This window comes from Anopheles marshallii, chromosome X (genome assembly GCF_943734725.1).
Source record: "Anopheles marshallii chromosome X, idAnoMarsDA_429_01, whole genome shotgun sequence".
Lineage (NCBI taxonomy): Eukaryota > Metazoa > Arthropoda > Insecta > Diptera > Culicidae > Anopheles > Anopheles marshallii.
In genome coordinates, this window is record NC_071325.1 from 16,168,158 (window position 1) to 16,194,196 (window position 26,039).

General features: G+C 40.0%; 1 protein-coding gene across 1 annotated transcript in view; it reads left to right on the plus strand.

The window, feature by feature from the left end:
- Nucleotides 1-25,630, plus strand: part of LOC128710702 (uncharacterized) — a 60,394-nt gene extending 34,764 nt beyond the window's left edge. The window contains exons 2-5 of the mRNA XM_053805584.1: nt 22,958-23,034; nt 23,311-23,402; nt 23,867-24,024; nt 25,451-25,630. Of these exons, the coding sequence (XP_053661559.1) occupies nt 22,958-23,034; nt 23,311-23,402; nt 23,867-24,024; nt 25,451-25,630 (507 nt within the window). The remainder of the gene's footprint in view (nt 1-22,957; nt 23,035-23,310; nt 23,403-23,866; nt 24,025-25,450) is intronic.
- Nucleotides 25,631-26,039: the final 409 nt, after the last annotated feature.

A 26,039-nucleotide genomic window follows, 5' to 3' on the forward strand; every position in this document is an offset into this window, starting at 1 on the left:
CCCTTGGTTTCGATTGGTCCTTCTTTGGAGCGCAGTTTCGTTCATGTCACAAATGGTTCTGACCACATTACACATACTCTGTTAACCGAATTTTTCAGTAATTATTGATTTATCGGCATCATCGACATCCTGGCCTTCACACATCGTGCAATATTGACTTTTCAGAAGCGTCTTGTAGTCGAATTTAACTCATCGTCCACGACAACACATACGGATTTGCTACGCAGTAGATTATGATACAGCTTTCGAGCTTGCGCTTTAACGGACGTGGCCTGCTTGTCACTTCGTTTTTTCTATCTACTTCTTAAAGGTCTTAAAATGGATCCTTGCTATGGCATGTTGAACGTTGTTCTTCGACTTCTTCTTCTTCTTGATCTGCTCACAGTTGAGCACATCGTGCTGACATGGCCAGGTCACCGATCCGATTTCAGGAATCTCGATCCAACGCTGCCCTCCTCCACTGCAGGCTGCATGCCATGTGTCCCAACCATCGTATCCTTCTGGTTTTGACTCCCGTCAGGATATCAATTCTATTAAATAGCACAGCGAGCTCGGGGTCATTCTTCTTTTCCACACGCCCTGCTCGTACACACCGCTAAAGATAGTCCTTGGCACCCACTGTTCGAAAATAGCGAGTACATTGGCGTCTTCCGTCACCATATTCCAGGACTCGTACCCATAGAGGACTACCGGACGTATCAGTGTGAAACACGTTATGCATTTCGTGTGTTGCTGGAGTCTTCTGGAACGCAGGAGTTTGTGCAGCCCGTGGTAGGCACGATTTCTTTAAACAATGCGCCTTCGGATTTCGCTGCTTACATTGTTGTCCGAAGTTATGATCGTACCAGGGTAGCAGAACTCCGCTACCACCTTGAGATCGCCGTCCACTGATACTCTGCTTCCGAGTGGGGCTCTATCACAATCAGAGCTCCCGGCAAGCAGGTCGGATTTCGCTACTTACATTGTTGTCCGAAGTTATGATCGTACCAAGGTAGCAGAACTCCGCTACCACCTTGAGATCGCCGTCCACTGATACTCTGCTTCCGAGTGGGGCTCTATCACAATCAGAGCTCCCGGCAAGCAGGTACTTTGTCTTCGTCGCATTGATCCTCATTCCAATCCTATTGGCCTTACGTTTCAGGCGGATGTATGCCTCGCACACTGCCGCAGATGTCCTTCTGATGATGTGGATGTTTTCCGCGAGGTCTAGGAATTGCAGGGATTGAGTGAAAATCGTACCACGGATGCCGAAGCCCACGCAACGCATGACACCTTCCAGAGCGATGTTAATTATATACTGTGTTTACTAATCTTGAACGCGCCTCGAGGCCTAATTAAGATGTACATTTTGTTTACAGAATTTACTAAGCAAAATTAATGAAGCAAAGAAAGAATGAGGACGAAGCCGTGGAGTTTCGATGGTCATGGCAGGAGACGAAGTCTATCTCTGAAATGATGCGATGAAATGCAGAATTCAAAGATTTGCATTGAAGATCAGAGATTGCATTGAATTCAGCAAACATTTGAAGTATCGGATCGCACCGACCAGCACTGGTACGGGGCTGGGATAATCGCAGGAAATCCCTAGTCCTGAGACGTCAGTAGGGTGCGTAGGTGTCAATGAGGAACATCAGTATGGTATTGTTGAGCAGGTCAACATGCACGTAGCATTACGTCTTCTGACGACGAAAGGCTCAAGACCTACAAGCCGGCCACGTGCAGCATAACATGGAAGGTTTGCACGATCTCGTCAGTATAGAAACCAGGGGGCAAACCGAGTTAGCTTGCGTTAAACGCTCTCTAGGCGAGTAACAGCGGTAGGGCTACAACAAAATCGAACGAACGATGCTGCAGTAAACTGTTTTGATGCAGACAGTAAACAGTAAATACGAGAGCTCGACCCTTGCCTCAGACCCCGTTGAGATTCGAACGATTCCATGTTCGACAACCTCGCTTTACACTGCATCCCGTCCATAGTGACCCTCAACAGTCGTACCAGCTTCCCAGGGAATCCGTACTGCTCCATGATGTTCCATAGCTCGATCCGATCTATATAATATCCGCCTTCAATCATAGGCCGCCTTGTTCTGGTGCTCTCGGCATTTCTGAAGGATTTGCCGTAGAGTAAAGATTTGATCGGTGGTCGATTTACCTCCAACAAACCCAACCTAGCAGCTTCCAATGAAATCTGAAGCAAGGGGCACACATCTGCAGAAGAATATTCGGGGCAGGATCTTATAGGAAGCATGCAGGACAGTGATGGCTCGGAATGTAGCACAATCCAAACCGCCCTTTTCGTACAATGGGTGTATGAATCCCAGTTTCCACTCGTCCGATAGTTCTTCCTGGTCCCAAATCCTTACAATCAGCCGATTTATGATAGAAGCAAGCCTCTCCGTCGCCATCTTGAATAGCTCGGCACTATTTCCACTGTTTGATGGCGCTGATGACTTCGTCCAAGGATGGCAGGGGCACTCGATGAAGATCCGGCTGGCTGTCATAGTGGTGGTCTCCTCTGAGCGCTATCGATTCGGTAGTGGGATCCTTCGGCAGCGCTTCCTCAAGCGCGATCGGGAAATCTCTTGCCACATCAGTTTGTCTCAGCCGATCTGTGTTTAGCCTTGAGGTGGCATGAAAAATTTCTAGCGTAACTTAACCAAAATCAGGAATCGGTCTCTTCGTGTGCGTACATTGTTCTTTGAAGTTAACAGTTTATTGGTCACATCTGACACGGAACTCCTTTTTTTGTAAAATTTTTTATTGTTAAAAACCAATAAGATCTTCCGGTTCAACTTTAGGTCCATATAACAAACATAATTTGAGAAAAACATAACATACATCATAAACAAAAACATAATACAACAAAAAACATAATAACATCCGGAAACATAATTTGAGACTTTTTTTAATTATTTTTGCGTCCAAAATAAGAAATTTTATACATATGAAGTTATTATTAGCACTGCTAGCATTCTTAAAGCAAGAATGCTTAAACAGATCGAACTGATTTTTATTGTAGTGATCGCCACTTTCACTTTGTTTATTTAGAAAGATTTAACTTAAAGTGGCTCGAATACTCGTTGAATCGACGCGTCATTATATTCATAGGTACGTTCCCACCGTATGTGTGCCTTGTGTGCCGTATGTGTGTCTAGTTTCATGTAGCCTAATTTTGTTGTCGAGATATCGAGCGTGGGACTGAGAAACGAGTTTTTTCAAATAACGATAGCGCATCAATTGTCCCTAGTATTAAGCCTGCTATAAATGAAGCCTGAGCCAACGATGTAATGAATTAGGCACAACACTAGTAAGGACACCGCATAGAACGGGTAATTGCAAACCTTCGGGGTTGCACTGATTCTGGCCATGTATTTATTCCACATATAATTGGGGTATTATTTCAAATTCAGTGATCAGAAATAATTGAAATTTAAATTAAAAACTTATCAAGTGAAGGTTCCAAAGAGATAGTAAGTTGTAGGAGATACTGTGGAACTGTTGGAACTGCCAAAGGCCAACTGCCAACTGTTGGCTGCTGCGTACGATTTCTAGTAGAGGAAAGAAATCATAAGTTCAACCGATTGATCCGGTCCGTGATTCGTTATCGTAAGGTACGTGTACGTGGAATAAGACTTTGCTAAATCGATTCTGCTACTATTGACTGTCGAAGAAATCGCTGACGCTGCTGGTTGAAGCCCGCTGCTGTTATTGTTGTACGCAGAACGGATGCGCTTGACAATGCATCATGTTATCGTACTATTGCCATTCACAACGGCCACATTATCCACACTAGCTTTGCAAAACTAGCTAAAGTAGCAGCAATAACACCACCTGCTACAGCAGAATCAACTGTAACAGCTATCACCAGCGACTAGCACACTCGTATCACTCTTTACTTCTAAATTCGCTCTAAAATAAAATATGTACATTTTGGTAGAAAACGCACAACAAAAGCACTAAACAATAAGGGAGTGAGGAAATTTTCCGTAACAATTAGTTGACGGAAAACAGTTTGACAAATACGAGTCTTCATTTGGGTTGGAGAATACAAATTCCCGATAATGTGTTTGAAAGCTTGCCTTTCGTAAAAGCGCATTGCTCAAACAGTCAATACAAACAGAAGACAAGACAATTTATCACAGAAAACTGACCTTATTGAGCAACATTTTAGTGCGCAAGGTGTAGGCCATTAGACGCACATCTCGAAGAGAAAGAGTGAAAATAGGACTGAAGCAAACAATTATCGTTAGTCGAAGATAAGAGAAGACATATTTGGAAATCGCCTACATAACGCAAGTATCCAATACAAATTAATAAAAGGGAACTAAGGACACTTCCTTGCAGTACACCAGGCAGACCAATAACTGTTCTATGTCCTGAACTATCAACACGAACAATATAGAGACGATTAGACAAAAAGGATAAGATGCACCTTAGCAAACCATCTTAGAGCTCAAGTTTCGATTCCCGCGTTGAATTATTGAAGATGATCATCGAATGCCACCTGTGACTGGCATATTAGCCGGTGATACACAAGCTCCTGATTAGTGATGGAAAATGATCCCAAAGTTGGGATTGTGTAAATTTATACGATACCGAGATCGGATGGGAACGAATGATCCTTGATCTCTGACGAAGGAAAGGGGGGTTGGAGTGTTGATGTTTGATTCGGGGAATTTAAAGTTAAAATAAAATACAATTATTTCCATAATTGGCCGGAATCATGCTGCAAGTAAGTTTTTTTGTATGTGTTGTTCGCGATCGATCCCTACGTTGTGTTTTAGTGTTTCTGTCAAAACCAGTGAAATGTTCAAATGATTGTTCCGGGTTGGCCGTTTGGCGTACGTGTAGCTTTATTTCTCGGTGGTTCGTTGTACAACGATGGTAATTTCACGCATCCGAAATGGCCGTAACACTACCGCAGCCAAAATAACGATAACGCTGCTCCAGTGAAAATATTCATAAATTAAGAACAGGTGTGGGGACAGTCAACAAAAAACGTCACAACAAAAACAAACAGTGTGTGATGTGCAAAGCGTAAACAACCCTAGCCTCTTTTTTGTGAATTATGTTTTAGTAGCAATCCCCATTCATCATCAATATATTACTTGTTTGCACCATAATGCAAATGCAGCAACTAACTGCGTGATGACAATCTAATTGTGCATCCAATAATGATTCTTATCTTCGACAAGAATGAGAAGATGATTTTTTATACAACATTTGAACAATAACAAGACAAAATCAGAACATTTTCACTGTCGATAGCGAACGGACGTGCATCAGCTAGCTCCCGAGGAACACCTAACACATATACAGGGTTAGATTGAACAAAACATCTTTTCGCTTAGACCATCATGGGCCGGGCTAGAAGTGTTATATCTAAGAGGCTTGCTTCTTTGCCTCTTGGCATATTCCATAAATCCGTGGTAGGCCTTCCGTCCAAATCAGTGAAAAAAAGTGGATACGAATCCGTCTAGTATCCTCGAATCTATTGACGACGACGTAATCGATGTGAATACGACTACGCACATAAGATACGCGAAAACGATGAAACTACCACCACCAATAGCTGTGGCCAGTACCAACGGTGCGGCTATACATAAAAAGATAATTGCTTCTGGTGTGCGATACACGACCAACGTAACGCTTGAAGGAATAGTAGTGCGTACGAGTTCCATCGAACCCACAAAAAGCTCCTCAACCACTTCAAAAAAATAAACCTCAGTTGATAAGAGTGGATCTTATCAACTTGAGGAAGATAAGACAACGAAAATCGTCCTGCTCGGACTAATGGACATGCCAATCGAGGACTTACAACAAATTCTAATGGATGAGAAACTGACTCCAGTGACAATTAAAAAGTTAGCAGTAAAGCACAAGCGCTACGACGAACAAACTGCGTACTTGTAACATTTCGACAAAGGAACGGTCGAGTGCAGTTAACGTGCTACGCACGATAACTGCACTCGACCATCGAAAAGTGAATTGGAAGTATTACTCCAATAGAAGCGGTGTAATGCAGTGCAAAAATTGCCAGAGTTTCGGCCACGGCGGGGATTATTGCTTTAGACAGCCAAAATGTATCAAATTGACGGTGACAATCACACTTCTACATCATGCCCATTAGCGAAAGAATGTACCGATGGGATTATACCAACGCACAAGTTAAAGTGTGCGAACTGTGGAGGTAACCACACAGCCAATTACACCGGCTATCCAAATCGAAATAAGTTAGAAGCAACAAAGGGAAATCAACGAACCTGAAAAACGCAAACTAGACAGGTAACGTTTTCAAATAATAACTTTCCTCTCCTCATGAACCCAACCTCTTCCCTGTTCCAGAACCACAAAACAGATAACATTCGCATTCCTTCACACAAATTCCTCAATCGGCATCGTACGCAGATGTCACAAATACTAGCCAAAAATATTTATTTGGACCCGACGAACTCGCGGTAATAAAAACCGAAACTTTTGCCAATCTTCGTAGATGTTCATCCAAAGAAGACCAAATCATGGTCGTATTTAAAATAGTTCAAAAACTCTTTTTCCCTTAAAATGAATAATACAGCTAATATCAATATTTCATACTGGAATGCTAATAGCATTACAAACAAAAAACTAGACTTATTTAATTTTTTTACCACTCACTCGATAGATGTGATGGCAATAACAGAATCATTTTTAAAACCTGATCAACGCTTTAGTATACCAAACTACCAAGTTTATAGATTTGATAGACTTCAGGGACCCAAAGGAGGAACGTTATTGCTTGTAAGAAGCTGTATAAAGCACAATTGTTACCTGGATTTAAGTTGGAGGTAATTGAAGCCATCGGAGTAAAGATTTTTACTCTGAACACTCCTGTAACAATAATTTCCGCATATCACCCGGGTGGTAATTCCAATATCGCTAACTTCAAGAAAGACATAAAAAAATTAACTAATACAGCTAATAATTATTATGTTTCCGGAGACCTTAACGCACGGCATAGATTTTGAAACTACGTATCTGCTAATCAAGCAGAAAAATCCCTATTTGAGGAAATTCAAAAAGGTCAATTTTCAATATACTTTTCGGATTCGCCTAAATTCGAACTGCTCACCATAGACGATTGATGTAGTTTTAACAAATAACAACCTCGATATTTCCAACCCAGTTACACTCACAGAACTAACTTCCGATCATCTTCCAGTTTCCTTTCAAATCAGAAACAAAACCTTCATTAACTAACCTGACAGACAAGTATTTAACTACAGTAGATCGCCGCAGTACGCCATACTCGATATACGCGATTTCGCAATACGGGATTTTTTGAAAACATGACAGGTCATAGCGTTTACCATTGTTGTTTGATTTCTACTCGGGCAATTTTGCTGTGTTTTGGGTGGATGAAGTTTTCAACATGCATGATTAAACGAATGAGCCTGTAACGAACTGGATTTCAAAGAAATTTTAGATTGTTTTTCCGATCAACACACGAGCTGTACTGGTTTTTAAAAAAAGTTTAGTGTCTCAAAGCAGCAGTTTTGTAGCGTCGGAAATGGCAGCAAACAATACAAATGTATGAAAAAAGTGTGCGATATCCATTGCAGAAAAGCTCGAAATCATACAAATGTTCGAGGAAGGAAAAAATTATGCAGCAATAGCCCGGCAAACAAAACGTCCACAATCAACTGTGCGGACCATCATTCAAACAAAAGACACTTTGCGGAATTCTGCGAACAGATTTTCAATGGCAACTCGGAAACGCAATGACGCAATAGAAAAAATGGAAAATTTGTTACTTAAATGGATAAAAGATATGATGAATAAGCGAATTCCTATCAGTTTACAAATTATCCAAATCAAAGCAAAATCTTTGTACCAAGATATTATAGAAGGCTGTACTGAAGTTTCGGAAAATTCGGAATGTTCTTTCAAAGCCAGTACAGGTTGGTTCAAAAGGTTTAAGAAACGTGCAAACCTAAAGAACATAAAGATTCATGGTGAGGCTGCAAGTGCTGACGAAATAGCATCAGGTAATTTTCCTTATTTGTTGGAAAAGATAATTGTAGAAAAAGGGGTTCTTCCGGAACAAATTATAAATGTTGATGAAACTGCATTGTTTTGGAAAAAGATGCCAACAAAAAGCGATATTTTCAATGATATGATACAAATGCCTGGTTTGAAGTCATCTAAAGAAAGAATTACGATTATGATTGGAGGCAATATGACGGGTGATTTAAAACTGAAACCTTTAGCAGTGTACCATTCGCAAAAACCAAGAGCATTTAAACACGTCGAAATTGCGTCCTTACCGGTAATATGGAAATCAAACAAGAAAGCATGGGTAACTCGTTCCATTTTTAATTCATGGTTTCATCAAAACTTTGTGCCAGAGATAAAAAAGTATTGCAGAGATAATGGCATTCCATTTAAGGCACTTTTACTACTAGACAACGCTCCAGGACACCCAATTATTTAATTCAAATGCATACTTTAGAAGTACTGGACGAATATAACGAGGAGTACGATGAAAAAAATCAGGAATCAAACCAAAACAAATTCAACTCAAAAAGGTTAGAGGTTGCCTTTGAAAACATTGAAAAGGCCTTATCCGAATTTGAAGCGATGGCTGAAGACGAAGAAAGGTCAACAAATGTAAGCAACCGAGTTAGGAAGGAAATAGAGGTTTATAAAAACATATACAATGAAAAGAAAACTGATTAAAAACAACTATTAATGGATAATTTTGTTCAAACATCGTAGCTTTGTCTTAACGTACAACATTGAACATTTGTGAAATAAATGGAATGTTTTATAAATTATTATTTAAATGTGTTATTAGTTTCTTTATCATAGTTTGATCTAATGAAGTAGTCATAATTATTCTGGAAAGAACATCTAACTTGCTTTGATTAAATACATAATTTTGTTTGGTGTTTTATTTATGTCAACTCTTCAACTCTTCACCTCTTCAATGTGTAGTATAAACGATATGTCAAAGGAAACTCGTTATACGCGAAAACTCGATATACGCTAAAACGTTCGGTCTCAAACATTAGCGTAAAGCGGCGACCTACTGTATTCAAAAGCTAACTGGCAGTTATTCAAAACCTTATTAAAAAATCACTTTTATCACAAATCACAAAAATTTCGCTGTTGTGTGCTAGAAAGAAGCCGACTATTCGAGAAGTGTTAGCATTTTTTACTGGGCAATGAAGGACCAAGAGGAAACAAAAACGTTCGGACGGATAATGGCTGATACGCACAGTATCTCACTATGCGTGAAAATCTTAAGTGCATTAAGTGAGCAAAATTACACTCTATAGCGGATGATGCTCTTTGGAAATTAGTTGAAATTAGGTGTTGGTATTATTGATGTTCAGAGCCTCTTGCTCCTCGAGGCCTCCAGGACCGATTAATTTGCGTAGTGCGTGAACCGTTTCTGACTGCACTGCATAGTTTCAAATATTTTTTTGTTAGCGATGCATTGGTGCAGGCTAATCCACGATCAAAAAGTTGGGTTAAAACAAGGCAAATCGTGCGGAGCTAATGCATTATCACATGGGGTCACACACTTATTGGGGTAGATCATCCCAAAAGTTAGAAAGCATAAGCTTTAAGCCTGTATCTGCCAAATAATCCAGGTACCGGGCTGTATCATTCTGTACAGATTTGTAAAGGACATAGCATTTTGACATAAAGAATGACACAAGGGATCATTTTTGTAAACTACAATTTGAGGAAAATCGATTTAAGTTTAATAATTTAATTTTAATTTCAATGTATTTGAAATAATATACAAGTATGATTATCAAAAAAATCCTTTTTCAGTTCTTTTCGTTAAAAAAAAATTGTTTACCTTTTTCGCACACAGGAAACATGGCCTAACCTGGCTCAGACCAGCTAGCAAAATTCTTTGTTTTGACATTTGTCGAGTTTGGGTTTTGGGTACTTGGGTACTTTCATTGAGAAACCAATCTAATCCTTCCTTCCTAGGCTTAACTTGGCTTGCCATTTGTATGGCGAGCTGTAAGCGGATAAGCCTGGAAACGTCAAAACGCATACAAAAAAACTGGCTTAGACCGTGATCTACCCCATTCGTAGTCACAAAACGCTCAGCTGGACGATTCGCCTATGTGTGACGGAGAAGAAAGACATGTGCAAGGAAGACACATTCATTAAACTCACCTATACCTACAAGACCGATGTGCGCTACGTGTACAAGTGTGCGAGAATGACGCAGGAGAAATGCAAAGCGTGAGAGAATTCTCTCAAAACGGTCGACCCATCGGTGAGCGAGAGAGCGAGCACTTCTGAGTTCTATATGGCGCTAGGTCTAAATGTTTCCCTTGGGTAGTTGACTGGTTGACACTCGGAAAAGACAGTCGATCAAGAATAAATAGAAGTGTATATCGAACCTTAAAACAATGTTGCGATGTGTGGGATAAACAGAGTATTTGTTAACGAAGGATAAGCCAGATGGTGTAGAAGTGTCCAACCAAGTCTCCGTTAATGCGATGATATCGTAATCGTGCAGCGAAATAGCGAGAAAAAATTCATGCATCTTTGTGTTAAGTCCACGTGTGTTTTGGTAGTAAAACTTGATAGATTGCGAATCGCAGTTTTGTGCTAGTTTCAACGTCGTATGATAAACATCAAGTGGCATTTGTATTGTTTTCGAAACACAGTCTTTACTTACGAAGGAAGTGCTCTAGTGTGGGTTGATTTGTCTTTGGCAGTGCGTCGGGCTTGTTCTGTGTGTTAGTGGTGGATGCTGCGTGCGAATGGTGCTCGGTGCGTGTAGTCGTGGGAATTCCATTTGCCGTGGTGTGTGCTGCATGTTGAATTTCCTGGTAGTAGCGTTTGTGTTTGTCGGTTTCGGATTAGCATGCCGTTCATCGAATATAAAATCTCTTACATACAGACCAGCCGGCCAAGTACTGGGGTTAAGGGCATTATCACGGAATGTAGCGGGAATTCTAACCTTGAAAGATTGCGTTCGTACTGTATTGGGAACGGTGCCCTTTCACAGTAGGGTGAATGGCTGGTCACACACGTACGTCCACTGGACGTCCGAAATCCACGAAGTCATACAAAAATTAAAAAAAAAATAGGTCCTACCTTGGACGCGTCCACAAGGCGTCCACAAAGCACGAAGTGAAAGAGGAATCGGAAATAATTCTCATGAGAGCAGATCAGCGGGCTTGCTCTTACGACCCGCTTACGCAGCCTTGCTCTTGTAAAGTGAAAAGAATGGATTGCAAACAGATGTGTTATGATCGAACCGTTGTGAGAACTAGGAAAAAAAGCATTGTTTTTTTTGTGATGGAATGTTTGAACACCACAAACACATTGCGAAGCGGTTCCCGATATTATTAAAACAATATTATTTTTTTAAGAACTCAATATTTGCAATGGTTTATCTTAAACCTACATAAAAAATATAATTACATGAACAAATTTTAGACTACGCGAAATAAGCACACGGAAATGCTCGATAGTACTGTTTTTTTTTTACATTTACCGGCAGAAATAGAAGATTTAATTTGCTCATTATCATAAGCCATTTCCAAAACAACCATTAGTTTCACAGAAAAATGTTTATCGATTTCTACAACTCTTTTTTGTCTAACGTCAGCATATAAACGTATTCGTTTAGTTCAAAACGCAAAGAAAATGTTTATGAAAGGAACTAGGGGGTAAGATCCTAGATCCTCTCTGAATTTTGCGTATGCTTCTATTAGAATGACGCGTACGGATCATACGGGCTGATCGGACGACTATTGTGTCTCGCTTGCGCGAGTTAACTTTTTCGAAAGATTTTCTTTCGGGTTACGACGTTCGGACGTGATTATGCGGAGCAGAGAACTATGACCGTTTCAGTTGGCGGTTAGACGTAGAGTGGTGTATTTCTAAGATTTTACAAAATATTTTGGGTCGGGAAGTAAGGATGTGGAAGGAAACGAAAAACAACAAGAACAGGTAAGCGAAGGATCGTTGATGGTCCGAGGGTCGACGGCGATAACGGTTTTATCTCGGAATATGAATAATTATTTGTTTAGGACGGCGGAAGTGAAGGATCGCTTGAACGTGATCGTACTTGTTTTGAACGTTTGTTAACTTGCCCCTCCTTAGATTTGAGGCTCCGTACGAAAAACTTCCATCATTGTGGGCGGTTGAAAGTTTGGACTTATCTGGGTGTTTGACTCGTTCTCTTCGCAAGTGTTATCGTTGTCGTTGTTTGAGTTCGGTGATATGGCCGGTTTCTGTCCGTTTATGTTGATCACTGTTTTCGTTTTCTGGGTCTTCACAATGTAGTAAATACATGCGGCAATAATCAGCATTACAGGTGTGCTCATAACGCTTGTTATGGACCAATTGTTCCATGTGAAGCTCTTAAAAGTAAAAAGAGTAAAAGAGTATTATTACTCTTTTGGGATTGTAAGCACCGAGGATGAGTGAGAAAACGTCCAGTAAAAAAAAGCAGTGATAAAACACGTTTTCTCACTCATCCTCGGTGCTTACAATCCCAAAAGAGTGATAATACTCTTTTACTCACTCTTACAGAGTGATTATAATCCGCACCACCAGAGCGAACAGTCACAGGGAACAGCAAGCAATATCTCGGAGTGCAAGTTAAAGTTAACCCTTTTTGAAGTGAAAGAGTTTGAAGTCCTGAACAATGAACGCGAATAACAGAAGGAGAAGGGCATTTAACAATGCAAATCTGAATGCAAATCTGAACCGTATATTGAAAAAAGCTATTCATTTGGTGGTAGTGATAATTTGGATAATTGTGAACGAATCTGAATTACCTTCAGAAAGAAAAGATTTTTTTACTTCCAGTGCAAGTGATTTGCTTCGTAGAGCCAATCATGAAGCAAATCGGACTTTTCATTTCCGAAGGTTGCTAAGTTGTGCCCACATAATGCTATATTGTGCAACTGAGGAAAGTATACGCAGAACTTCGACGTGATAAGAAGATAATTAAATCGCAAGCGATTGGAACAGAATGGAGATGGAAGATTTGAAATCTGAAACAATTCGTGACACGGAGTCCTTAAAACAAAAAAAATCTCAAAACAATTCGATAAAAACAGTTATTTTGGAAGGTTTTGGACGGAAAAGAGTGATAATGAACATAGCTGTGTGTATTTAGTGGAATTTGGTGAGTGTTCTCATTAGACCGTTAAACTGTTATTGTAGTGTACTTAACAATTTGTCGATCTACAACCTACAATGAATGAATCTGTTTGCAGCTGGAAATATCCTATTATATAAACCTACGAAGCGACCCAGGATTCAATCAACGTGAGGGGTTACCGTATTAACCTTTGTGTCTGAGATCCGTCAATGAGCTCGATTATGCAAATGTGTCAAGGTGATGTGAGATCAATAAACAAATCCTATAACACAAGCGCTAAACACATGAATAAGACATTTAATTATCTTTTACAGCTACAATAAAACGCAGCAACACAGCGACGTAAGCGCAACAGGCTACCCTTCGCTATGCCTATGCGACCCGTAAACTCACGCTAGCAGACGATGAATTGCGCAAGTGCTCCATGGCAAATCTGCTATAGATATAGCCAATAGCAATGCGAGTTTCAAAACTTCCAACCACAAGTCTACAAGCTACAACTTGCCAGCTTTGATGATCATCGAAAATGTTACTGCGATCTAATGCCGAAAGAAATCGACATCGGCCTTATTGCGGTAGATAGGGAAAAGCTTTCAATTTAAGTTGATAGTCAGGACTGATGTCTCAGCTGGTCACAATTCATTTTGTAATTTGTCTAATCAAAGCATTTGAACTCCTCCTTGCACAGTAACTCAAAACTTCCATCAAATGCAGATGCAGTCCACAACATTCATTATTTTAATCAAGTTTAATCGTTCGTTTACTCCTTTATTCAAGAAATATATGTCCACTCATTAGGCTTAGCAATTATAGTCTTATAATCTAATATTAAAAAGTAAAAATGAGTAGTTGTACGGTGGGCAACTATCGTTATGAAAAGAGTAAAGAGAGCATAGCTGTTAAATTATTGTTTCACTCGCAAAACGGATCGTTTTGGCCGTAGGTAGGCCGTGGTATCGCAAAATGGAATAAGCAGAGAAGGCGATGGTTATATTCAGTATCCGACAAAAGAAGTGCAACTCGTAGTGAACAGTGAGAAAAAATTCATAAATTTGAACTTTTTTTCATTACTAGTTAAAGAAGGTTTTTCTATCATTTATAATCCTGGTTCAAAAACAAAATGGGTCAGCATGAAGAACGATTAACGGACAAACAAGTGCTACTGAACCAGTTTATTAGATTGTGCTGATTGAAATCTTATTTATTGGGACCAAATACGGAGTGAGTTTGAAAAAGGTATAAAGGACGTACTGCAAGCTATTTTTACAATGTTGTCACATATTTTTTTAATCATATTCTTACGAACGCTTCCTTTTTATTTATATTTTATTTGTATTCTTTATTTGATTTGAAAAGCGATGAGCGATTTTATTAACATCACGTGTACTACTAATGCCTTGATAACGTGTAAATAAGGCTTAACATTGCTAATTCTAATAACATTTGATCATGCGTGTACACTAACAAATATGTACACTAACGTACAACTAACCCTTATCGTGAGGATTATACAATTTCATTTGTTGACCTAATATATGTCTGCGACACGATATAAGTCAATACCAACAACCTGAGAGACTTCATTATTTGTTAACATCGTAAAAAACTCCTTTCATATCTTCAGTTGATGAATGACCAAATCTAGAACCAAATGTCCATGAACATTGACCTATTAATAGTCAGACAACGGATTATACAAAAATGGATAAACTATCGATGGCCGGCGAAAAAGAAAAAGATATATTAGTTGTGAAAAAATTAAATCTTTCGATATATCACGCTTCTTGGAGTGCAAAGTAAGGTTATTTAGTGACGAATCAAAGTATTACATCTTTTGAAGCAAGAGTAAGAGACTGCAAGAGAACGCTCCAATCCACGTTTCTGCACAAAATCACCAAACAATGGTGTAGTTTCAGTTTCGGAGCGCTTCTCTGGCCATGTATAGGATGCCCCAGACAGTATAAGCACCATAAAAAATACGGAAAAATATACAACTTTTGGCAAAATGTGTATTGTTTAGTTAATAATCATGTCACTATCGTGTTCTTAGTTTATTGCATAGAAAGAAATAACAACTATGTCAATCATGTGCCAACGACCGCACTTTTGCCTTAACGCTACTGCTCAGGCTCAGCACAGACTTCTTCGCAACTATATTGAATACCTTATGCAAATCTTTCGCAAAAGTTTCGATTGTTTCCGCTACTTTAACGAGTTTTCTGAGGTATCCCTTGGTTTCGATTGGTCCTTCTTTGGAGCGCAGTTTCGTTCATGTCACAAATGGTTCTGACCACATTACACATACTCTGTTAACCGAATTTTTCAGTAATTATTGATTTATCGGCATCATCGACATCCTGGCCTTCACACATCGTGCAATATTGACTTCTCAGAAGCGTCTTGTAGTCGAATTTAACTCATCGTCCACGACAACACATACGGATTTGCTACGCAGTAGATTATGATACAGCTTTCGAGCTTGCGCTTTAACGGACGTGGCCTGCTTGTCACTTCGTTTTTTCTATCTACTTCTTAAAGGTCTTAAAATGGATCCTTGCTATGGCATGTTGAACGTTGTTCTTCGACTTCTTCTTCTTCTTGATCTGCTCACAGTTGAGCACATCGTGCTGACATGGCCAGGTCACCGATCCGATTTCAGGAATCTCGATCCAACGCTGCCCTCCTCCACTGCAGGCTGCATGCCATGTGTCCCAACCATCGTATCCTTCTGGTTTTGACTCCCGTCAGGATATCAATTCTATTAAATAGCACAGCGAGCTCGGGGTCATTCTTCTTTTCCACACGCCCTGCTCGTACACACCGCTAAAGATAGTCCTTGGCACCCACTGTTCGAAAATAGCGAGTATATTGGCGTCTTCCGTCACCATATTCCAGGACTCGTACCCATAGAGGACTACCGGACGTATCAGTGTGAAACACGTTATGCATTTCGTGTGTTGCTGGAGTCTTCTGGAACGCAGGAGTTTGTGCAGCCCGTGGTAGGCACGATTTCTTTAAACAATGCGCCTTCGGATTTCGCTACTTACATTGTTGTCCGAAGTTATGATCGTACCAGGGTAGCAGAACTCCGCTACCACCTTGAGATCGCCGTCCACTGATACTCTGCTTCCGAGTGGGGCTCTATCACAATCAGAGCTCCCGGCAAGCAGGCCGGATTTCGCTAATTACATTGTTGTCCGAAGTTATGATCGTACCAAGGTAGCAGAACTCCGCTACCACCTTGAGATCGCCGTCCACTGATACTCTGCCTCCGAGTGGGGCTCTATCACAATCAGAGCTCCCGGCAAGCAGGTACTTTGTCTTCGTCGCATTGATCCTCATTCCAATCCTATTGGCCTTACGTTTCAGGCGGATGTATGCCTCGCACACTGCCGCAGATGTCCTTCTGATGATGTGGATGTTTTCCGCGAGGTCTAGGAATTGCAGGGATTGAGTGAAAATCGTACCACGGATGCCGAAGCCCACGCAACGCATGACACCTTCCAGAGCGATGTTAATTATATACTGTGTTTACTAATCTTGAACGCGCCTCGAGGCCTAATTAAGATGTACATTTTGTTTACAGAATTTACTAAGCAAAATTAATGAAGCAAAGAAAGAATGAGGACGAAGCCGTGGAGTTTCGATGGTCATGGCAGGAGACGAAGTCTATCTCTGAAATGATGCGATGAAATGCAGAATTCAAAGATTTGCATTGAAGATCAGAGATTGCATTGAATTCAGCAAACATTTGAAGTATCGGATCGCACCGACCAGCACTGGTACGGGGCTGGGATAATCGCAGGAAATCCCTAGTCCTGAGACGTCGGTAGGGTGCGGTGATGTCAATGAGGGACATCAGTATGGTATTGTTGAGCAGGTCAACATGCACGTAGCATTACGTCTTCTGACGACGAAAGGCTCAAGACCTACAAGCCGGCCACGTGCAGCATAACATGGAAGGTTTGCACGATCTCGTCAGTATAGAAACCAGGGGGCAAACCGAGTTAGCTTGCGTTAAACGCTCTCTAGGCGAGTAATAGCGGTAGGGCTACAACAAAATCGAACGAACGATGCTGCAGTAAACTGTTTTGATGCAGACAGTAAACAGTAAATACGAGAGCTCGACCCTTGCCTCAGACCCCGTTGAGATTCGAACGATTCCATGTTCGACAACCTCGCTTTACACTGCATCCCGTCCATAGTGACCCTCAACAGTCGTACCAGCTTCCCAGGGAATCCGTACTGCTCCATGATGTTCCATAGCTCGATCCGATCTATATAATATCCGCCTTCAATCATAGGCCGCCTTGTTCTGGTGCTCTCGGCATTTCTGAAGGATTTGCCGTAGAGTAAAGATTTGATCGGTGGTCGATTTACCTCCAACAAACCCAACCTAGCAGCTTCCAATGAAATCTGAAGCAAGGGGCACACATCTGCAGAAGAATATTCGGGGCAGGATCTTATAGGAAGCATGCAGGACAGTGATGGCTCGGAATGTAGCACAATCCAAACCGCCCTTTTCGTACAATGGGTGTATGAATCCCAGTTTCCACTCGTCCGATAGTTCTTCCTGGTCCCAAATCCTTACAATCAGCCGATTTATGATAGAAGCAAGCCTCTCCGTCGCCATCTTGAATAGCTCGGCACTATTTCCACTGTTTGATGGCGCTGATGACTTCGTCCAAGGATGGCAGGGGCACTTCTTCATCGTCCGGCTGGCTGTCATAGTGGTGGTCTCCTCTGAGCGCTATCGATTCGGTAGTGGGATCCTTCGGCAGCGCTTCCTCAAGCGCGATCGGGAAATCTCTTGCCACATCAGTTTGTCTCAGCCGATCTGTGTTTAGCCTTGAGGTGGCATGAAAAATTTCTAGCGTAACTTAACCAAAATCAGGAATCGGTCTAAGACGTCGTTTGCTCTTCGTGTGCGTACATTGTTCTTTGAAGTTAACAGTTTATTGGTCACATCTGACACGGAACTCCTTTTTTTGTAAAATTTTTTATTGTTAAAAACCAATAAGATCTTCCGGTTCAACTTTAGGTCCATATAACAAACATAATTTGAGAAAAACATAACATACATCATAAACAAAAACATAATACAACAAAAAACATAATAACATCCGGAAACATAATTTGAGACTTTTTTTAATTATTTTTGCGTCCAAAATAAGAAATTTTATACATATGAAGTTATTATTAGCACTGCTAGCATTCTTAAAGCAAGAATGCTTAAACAGATCGAACTGATTTTTATTGTAGTGATCGCCACTTTCACTTTGTTTATTTAGAAAGATTTAACTTAAAGTGGCTCGAATACTCGTTGAATCGACGCGTCATTATATTCATAGGTACGTTCCCACCGTATGTGTGCCTTGTGTGCCGTATGTGTGCCTAGTTTCATGTAGCCTAATTTTGTTGTCGAGATATCGAGTGTGGGACTGAGAAACGAGTTTTTTCAAATAACGATAGCGCATCAATTGTCCCTAGTATTAAGCCTGCTATAAATGAAGCCTGAGCCAACGATGTAATGAATTAGGCACAACACTAGTAAGGACACCGCATAGAACGGGTAATTGCAAACCTTCGGGGTTGCACTGATTCTGGCCATGTATTTATTCCACATATAATTGGGGTATTATTTCAAATTCAGTGATCAGAAATAATTGAAATTTAAATTAAAAACATATCAAGTGAAGGTTCCAAAGAGATAGTAAGTTGTAGGAGATACTGTGGAACTGTTGGAACTGCCAAAGGCCAACTGCCAACTGTTGGCTGCTGCGTACGATTTCTAGTAGAGGAAAGAAATCATAAGTTCAACCGATTGATCCGGTCCGTGATTCGTTATCGTAAGGTACGTGTACGTGGAATAAGACTTTGCTAAATCGATTCTGCTACTATTGACTGTCGAAGAAATCGCTGACGCTGCTGGTTGAAGCCCGCTGCTGTTATTGTTGTACGCAGAACGGATGCGCTTGACAATGCATCATGTTATCGTACTATTGCCATTCACAACGGCCACATTATCCACACTAGCTTTGCAAAACTAGCTAAAGTAGCAGCAATAACACCACCTGCTACAGCAGAATCAACTGTAACAGCTATCACCAGCGACTAGCACACTCGTATCACTCTTTACTTCTAAATTCGCTCTAAAATAAAATATGTACATTTTGGTAGAAAACGCACAACAAAAGCACTAAACAATAAGGGAGTGAGGAAATTTTCCGTAACAATTAGTTGACGGAAAACAGTTTGACAAATACGAGTCTTCATTTGGGTTGGAGAATACAAATTCCCGATAATGTGTTTGAAAGCTTGCCTTTCGTAAAAGCGCATTGCTCAAACAGTCAATACAAACAGAAGACAAGACAATTTATCACAGAAAACCGACCTTATTGAGCAACATTTTAGTGCGCAAGGTGTAGGCCATTAGACGCACATCTCGAAGAGAAAGAGTGAAAATAGGACTGAAGCAAACAATTATCGTTAGTCGAAGATAAGAGAAGACATATTTGGAAATCGCCTACATAACGCAAGTATCCAATACAAATTAATAAAAGGGAACTAAGGACACTTCCTTGCAGTACACCAGGCAGACCAATAACTGTTCTATGTCCTGAACTATCAACACGAACAATATAGAGACGATTAGACAAAAAGGATAAGATGCACCTTAGCAAACCATCTGAGAGCTCAAGTTTCGATTCCCGCGTTGAATTATTGAAGATGATCATCGAATGCCACCTGTGACTGGCATATTAGCCGGTGATACACAAGCTCCTGATTAGTGATGGAAAATGATCCCAAAGTTGGGATTGTGTAAATTTATACGATACCGAGATCGGATGGGAACGAATGATCCTTGATCTCTGACGAAGGAAAGGGGGGTTGGAGTGTTGATGTTTGATTCGGGGAATTTAAAGTTAAAATAAAATACAATTATTTCCATAATTGGCCGGAATCATGCTGCAAGTAAGTTTTTTTGTATGTGTTGTTCGCGATCGATCCCTACGTTGTGTTTTAGTGTTTCTGTCAAAACCAGTGAAATGTTCAAATGATTGTTCCGGGTTGGCCGTTTGGCGTACGTGTAGCTTTATTTCTCGGTGGTTCGTTGTACAACGATGGTAATTTCACGCATCCGAAATGGCCGTAACACTACCGCAGCCAAAATAACGATAACGCTGCTCCAGTGAAAATATTCATAAATTAAGAACAGGTGTGGGGACAGTCAACAAAAAACGTCACAACAAAAACAAACAGTGTGTGATGTGCAAAGCGTAAACAACCCTAGCCTCTTTTTTGTGAATTATGTTTTAGTAGCAATCCCCATTCATCATCAATATATTACTTGTTTGCACCATAATGCAAATGCAGCAACTAACTGCGTGATGACAATCTAATTGTGCATCCAATAATGATTCTTATCTTCGACAAGAATGAGAAGATGATTTTTTATACAACATTTGAACAATAACAAGACAAAATCAGAACATTTTCACTGTCGATAGCGAACGGACGTGCATCAGCTAGCTCCCGAGGAACACCTAACACATATACAGGGTTAGATTGAACAAAACATCTTTTCGCTTAGACCATCATGGGCCGGGCTAGAAGTGTTATATCTAAGAGGCTTGCTTCTTTGCCTCTTGGCACATTCCATAAATCCGTGGTAGGCCTTCCGTCCAAATCAGTGAAAAAAAGTGGATACGAATCCGTCTAGTATCCTCGAATCTATTGACGACGACGTAATCGATGTGAATACGACTACGCACATAAGATACGCGAAAACGATGAAACTACCACCACCAATAGCTGTGGCCAGTACCAACGGTGCGGCTATACATAAAAAGATAATTGCTTCTGGTGTGCGATACACGACCAACGTAACGCTTGAAGGAATAGTAGTGCGTACGAGTTCCATCGAACCCACAAAAAGCTCCTCAACCACTTCAAAAAAATAAACCTCAGTTGATAAGAGTGGATCTTATCAACTTGAGGAAGATAAGACAACGAAAATCGTCCTGCTCGGACTAATGGACATGCCAATCGAGGACTTACAACAAATTCTAATGGATGAGAAACTGACTCCAGTGACAATTAAAAAGTTAGCAGTAAAGCACAAGCGCTACGACGAACAAACTGCGTACTTGTAACATTTCGACAAAGGAACGGTCGAGTGCAGTTAACGTGCTACGCACGATAACTGCACTCGACCATCAAAAAGTGAATTGGAAGTATTACTCCAATAGAAGCGGTGTAATGCAGTGCAAAAATTGCCAGAGTTTCGGCCACGGCGGGGATTATTGCTTTAGACAGCCAAAATGTATCAAATTGACGGTGACAATCACACTTCTACATCATGCCCATTAGCGAAAGAATGTACCGATGGGATTATACCAACGCACAAGTTAAAGTGTGCGAACTGTGGAGGTAACCACACAGCCAATTACACCGGCTATCCAAATCGAAATAAGTTAGAAGCAACAAAGGGAAATCAACGAACCTGAAAAACGCAAACTAGACAGGTAACGTTTTCAAATAATAACTTTCCTCTCCTCATGAACCCAACCTCTTCCCTGTTCCAGAACCACAAAACAGATAACATTCGCATTCCTTCACACAAATTCCTCAATCGGCATCGTACGCAGATGTCACAAATACTAGCCAAAAATATTTATTTGGACCCGACGAACTCGCGGTAATAAAAACCGAAACTTTTGCCAATCTTCGTAGATGTTCATCCAAAGAAGACCAAATCATGGTCGTATTTAAAATAGTTCAAAAACTCTTTTTCCCTTAAAATGAATAATACAGCTAATATCAATATTTCATACTGGAATGCTAATAGCATTACAAACAAAAAACTAGACTTATTTAATTTTTTTACCACTCACTCGATAGATGTGATGGCAATAACAGAATCATTTTTAAAACCTGATCAACGCTTTAGTATACCAAACTACCAAGTTTATAGATTTGATAGACTTCAGGGACCCAAAGGAGGAACGTTATTGCTTGTAAGAAGCTGTATAAAGCACAATTGTTACCTGGATTTAAGTTGGAGGTAATTGAAGCCATCGGAGTAAAGATTTTTACTCTGAACACTCCTGTAACAATAATTTCCGCATATCACCCGGGTGGTAATTCCAATATCGCTAACTTCAAGAAAGACATAAAAAAATTAACTAATACAGCTAATAATTATTATGTTTCCGGAGACCTTAACGCACGGCATAGATTTTGAAACTACGTATCTGCTAATCAAGCAGAAAAATCCCTATTTGAGGAAATTCAAAAAGGTCAATTTTCAATATACTTTTCGGATTCGCCTAAATTCGAACTGCTCACCATAGACGATTGATGTAGTTTTAACAAATAACAACCTCGATATTTCCAACCCAGTTACACTCACAGAACTAACTTCCGATCATCTTCCAGTTTCCTTTCAAATCAGAAACAAAACCTCCATTAACTAACCTGACAGACAAGTATTTAACTACAGTAGATCGCCGCAGTACGCCATACTCGATATACGCGATTTCGCAATACGGGATTTTTTGAAAACATGACAGGTCATAGCGTTTACCATTGTTGTTTGATTTCTACTCGGGCAATTTTGCTGTGTTTTGGGTGGATGAAGTTTTCAACATGCATGATTAAACGAATGAGCCTGTAACGAACTGGATTTCAAAGAAATTTTAGATTGTTTTTCCGATCAACACACGAGCTGTACTGGTTTTTAAAAAAAGTTTAGTGTCTCAAAGCAGCAGTTTTGTAGCGTCGGAAATGGCAGCAAACAATACAAATGTATGAAAAAAGTGTGCGATATCCATTGCAGAAAAGCTCGAAATCATACAAATGTTCGAGGAAGGAAAAAATTATGCAGCAATAGCCCGGCAAACAAAACGTCCACAATCAACTGTGCGGACCATCATTCAAACAAAAGACACTTTGCGGAATTCTGCGAACAGATTTTCAATGGCAACTCGGAAACGCAATGACGCAATAGAAAAAATGGAAAATTTGTTACTTATATGGATAAAAGATATGATGAATAAGCGAATTCCTATCAGTTTACAAATTATCCAAATCAAAGCAAAATCTTTGTACCAAGATATTATAGAAGGCTGTACTGAAGTTTCGGAAAATTCGGAATGTTCTTTCAAAGCCAGTACAGGTTGGTTCAAAAGGTTTAAGAAACGTGCAAACCTAAAGAACATAAAGATTCATGGTGAGGCTGCAAGTGCTGACGAAATAGCATCAGGTAATTTTCCTTATTTGTTGGAAAAGATAATTGTAGAAAAAGGGGTTCTTCCGGAACAAATTATAAATGTTGATGAAACTGCATTGTTTTGGAAAAAGATGCCAACAAAAAGCGATATTTTCAATGATATGATACAAATGCCTGGTTTGAAGTCATCTAAAGAAAGAATTACGATTATGATTGGAGGCAATATGACGGGTGATTTAAAACTGAAACCTTTAGCAGTGTACCATTCGCAAAAACCAAGAGCATTTAAACACGTCGAAATTGCGTCCTTACCGGTAATATGGAAATCAAACAAGAAAGCATGGGTAACTCGTTCCATTTTTAATTCATGGTTTCATCAAAACTTTGTGCCAGAGATAAAAAAGTATTGCAGAGATAATGGCATTCCATTTAAGGCACTTTTACTACTAAACAACGCTCCAGGACACCCAATTATTTAATTCAAATGCATACTTTAGAAGTACTGGACGAATATAACGAGGAGTACGATGAAAAAAATCAGGAATCAAACCAAAACAAATTCAACTCAAAAAGGTTAGAGGTTGCCTTTGAAAACATTGAAAAGGCCTTATCCGAATTTGAAGCGATGGCTGAAGACGAAGAAAGGTCAACAAATGTAAGCAACCGAGTTAGGAAGGAAATAGAGGTTTATAAAAACATATACAATGAAAAGAAAACTGATTAAAAACAACTATTAATGGATAATTTTGTTCAAACATCGTAGCTTTGTCTTAACGTACAACATTGAACATTTGTGAAATAAATGGAATGTTTTATAAATTATTATTTAAATGTGTTATTAGTTTCTTTATCATAGTTTGATCTAATGAAGTAGTCATAATTATTCTGGAAAGAACATCTAACTTGCTTTGATTAAATACATAATTTTGTTTGGTGTTTTATTTATGTCAACTCTTCAACTCTTCACCTCTTCAATGTGTAGTATAAACGATATGTCAAAGGAAACTCGTTATACGCGAAAACTCGATATACGCTAAAACGTTCGGTCTCAAACATTAGCGTAAAGCGGCGACCTACTGTATTCAAAAGCTAACTGGCAGTTATTCAAAACCTTATTAAAAAATCACTTTTATCACAAATCACAAAAATTTCGCTGTTGTGTGCTAGAAAGAAGCCGACTATTCGAGAAGTGTTAGCATTTTTTACTGGGCAATGAAGGACCAAGAGGAAACAAAAACGTTCGGACGGATAATGGCTGATACGCACAGTATCTCACTATGCGTGAAAATCTTAAGTGCATTAAGTGAGCAAAATTACACTCTATAGCGGATGATGCTCTTTGGAAATTAGTTGAAATTAGGTGTTGGTATTATTGATGTTCAGAGCCTCTTGCTCCTCGAGTCCTCCAGGACCGATTAATTTGCGTAGTGCGTGAACCGTTTCTGACTGCACTGCATAGTTTCAAATATTTTTTTGTTAGCGATGCATTGGTGCAGGCTAATCCACGATCAAAAAGTTGGGTTAAAACAAGGCAAATCGTGCGGAGCTAATGCATTATCACATGGGGTCACACACTTATTGGGGTAGATCATCCCAAAAGTTAGAAAGCATAAGCTTTAAGCCTGTATCTGCCAAATAATCCAGGTACCGGGCTGTATCATTCTGTACAGATTTGTAAAGGACATAGCATTTTGACATAAAGAATGACACAAGGGATCATTTTTGTAAACTACAATTTGAGGAAAATCGATTTAAGTTTAATAATTTAATTTTAATTTCAATGTATTTGAAATAATATACAAGTATGATTATCAAAAAAATCCTTTTTCAGTTCTTTTCGTTAAAAAAAAATTGTTTACCTTTTTCGCACACAGGAAACATGGCCTAACCTGGCTCAGACCAGCTAGCAAAATTCTTTGTTTTGACATTTGTCGAGTTTGGGTTTTGGGTACTTGGGTACTTTCATTGAGAAACCAATCTAATCCTTCCTTCCTAGGCTTAACTTGGCTTGCCATTTGTATGGCGAGCTGTAAGCGGATAAGCCTGGAAACGTCAAAACGCATACAAAAAAACTGGCTTAGACCGTGATCTACCCCATTCGTAGTCACAAAACGCTCAGCTGGACGATTCGCCTATGTGTGACGGAGAAGAAAGACATGTGCAAGGAAGACACATTCATTAAACTCACCTATACCTACAAGACCGATGTGCGCTACGTGTACAAGTGTGCGAGAATGACGCAGGAGAAATGCAAAGCGTGAGAGAATTCTCTCAAAACGGTCGACCCATCGGTGAGCGAGAGAGCGAGCACTTCTGAGTTCTGTATGGCGCTAGGTCTAAATGTTTCCCTTGGGTAGTTGACTGGTTGACACTCGGAAAAGACAGTCGATCAAGAATAAATAGAAGTGTATATCGAACCTTAAAACAATGTTGCGATGTGTGGGATAAACAGAGTATTTGTTAACGAAGGATAAGCCAGATGGTGTAGAAGTGTCCAACCAAGTCTCCGTTAATGCGATGATATCGTAATCGTGCAGCGAAATAGCGAGAAAAAATTCATGCATCTTTGTGTTAAGTCCACGTGTGTTTTGGTAGTAAAACTTGATAGATTGCGAATCGCAGTTTTGTGCTAGTTTCAACGTCGTATGATAAACATCAAGTGGCATTTGT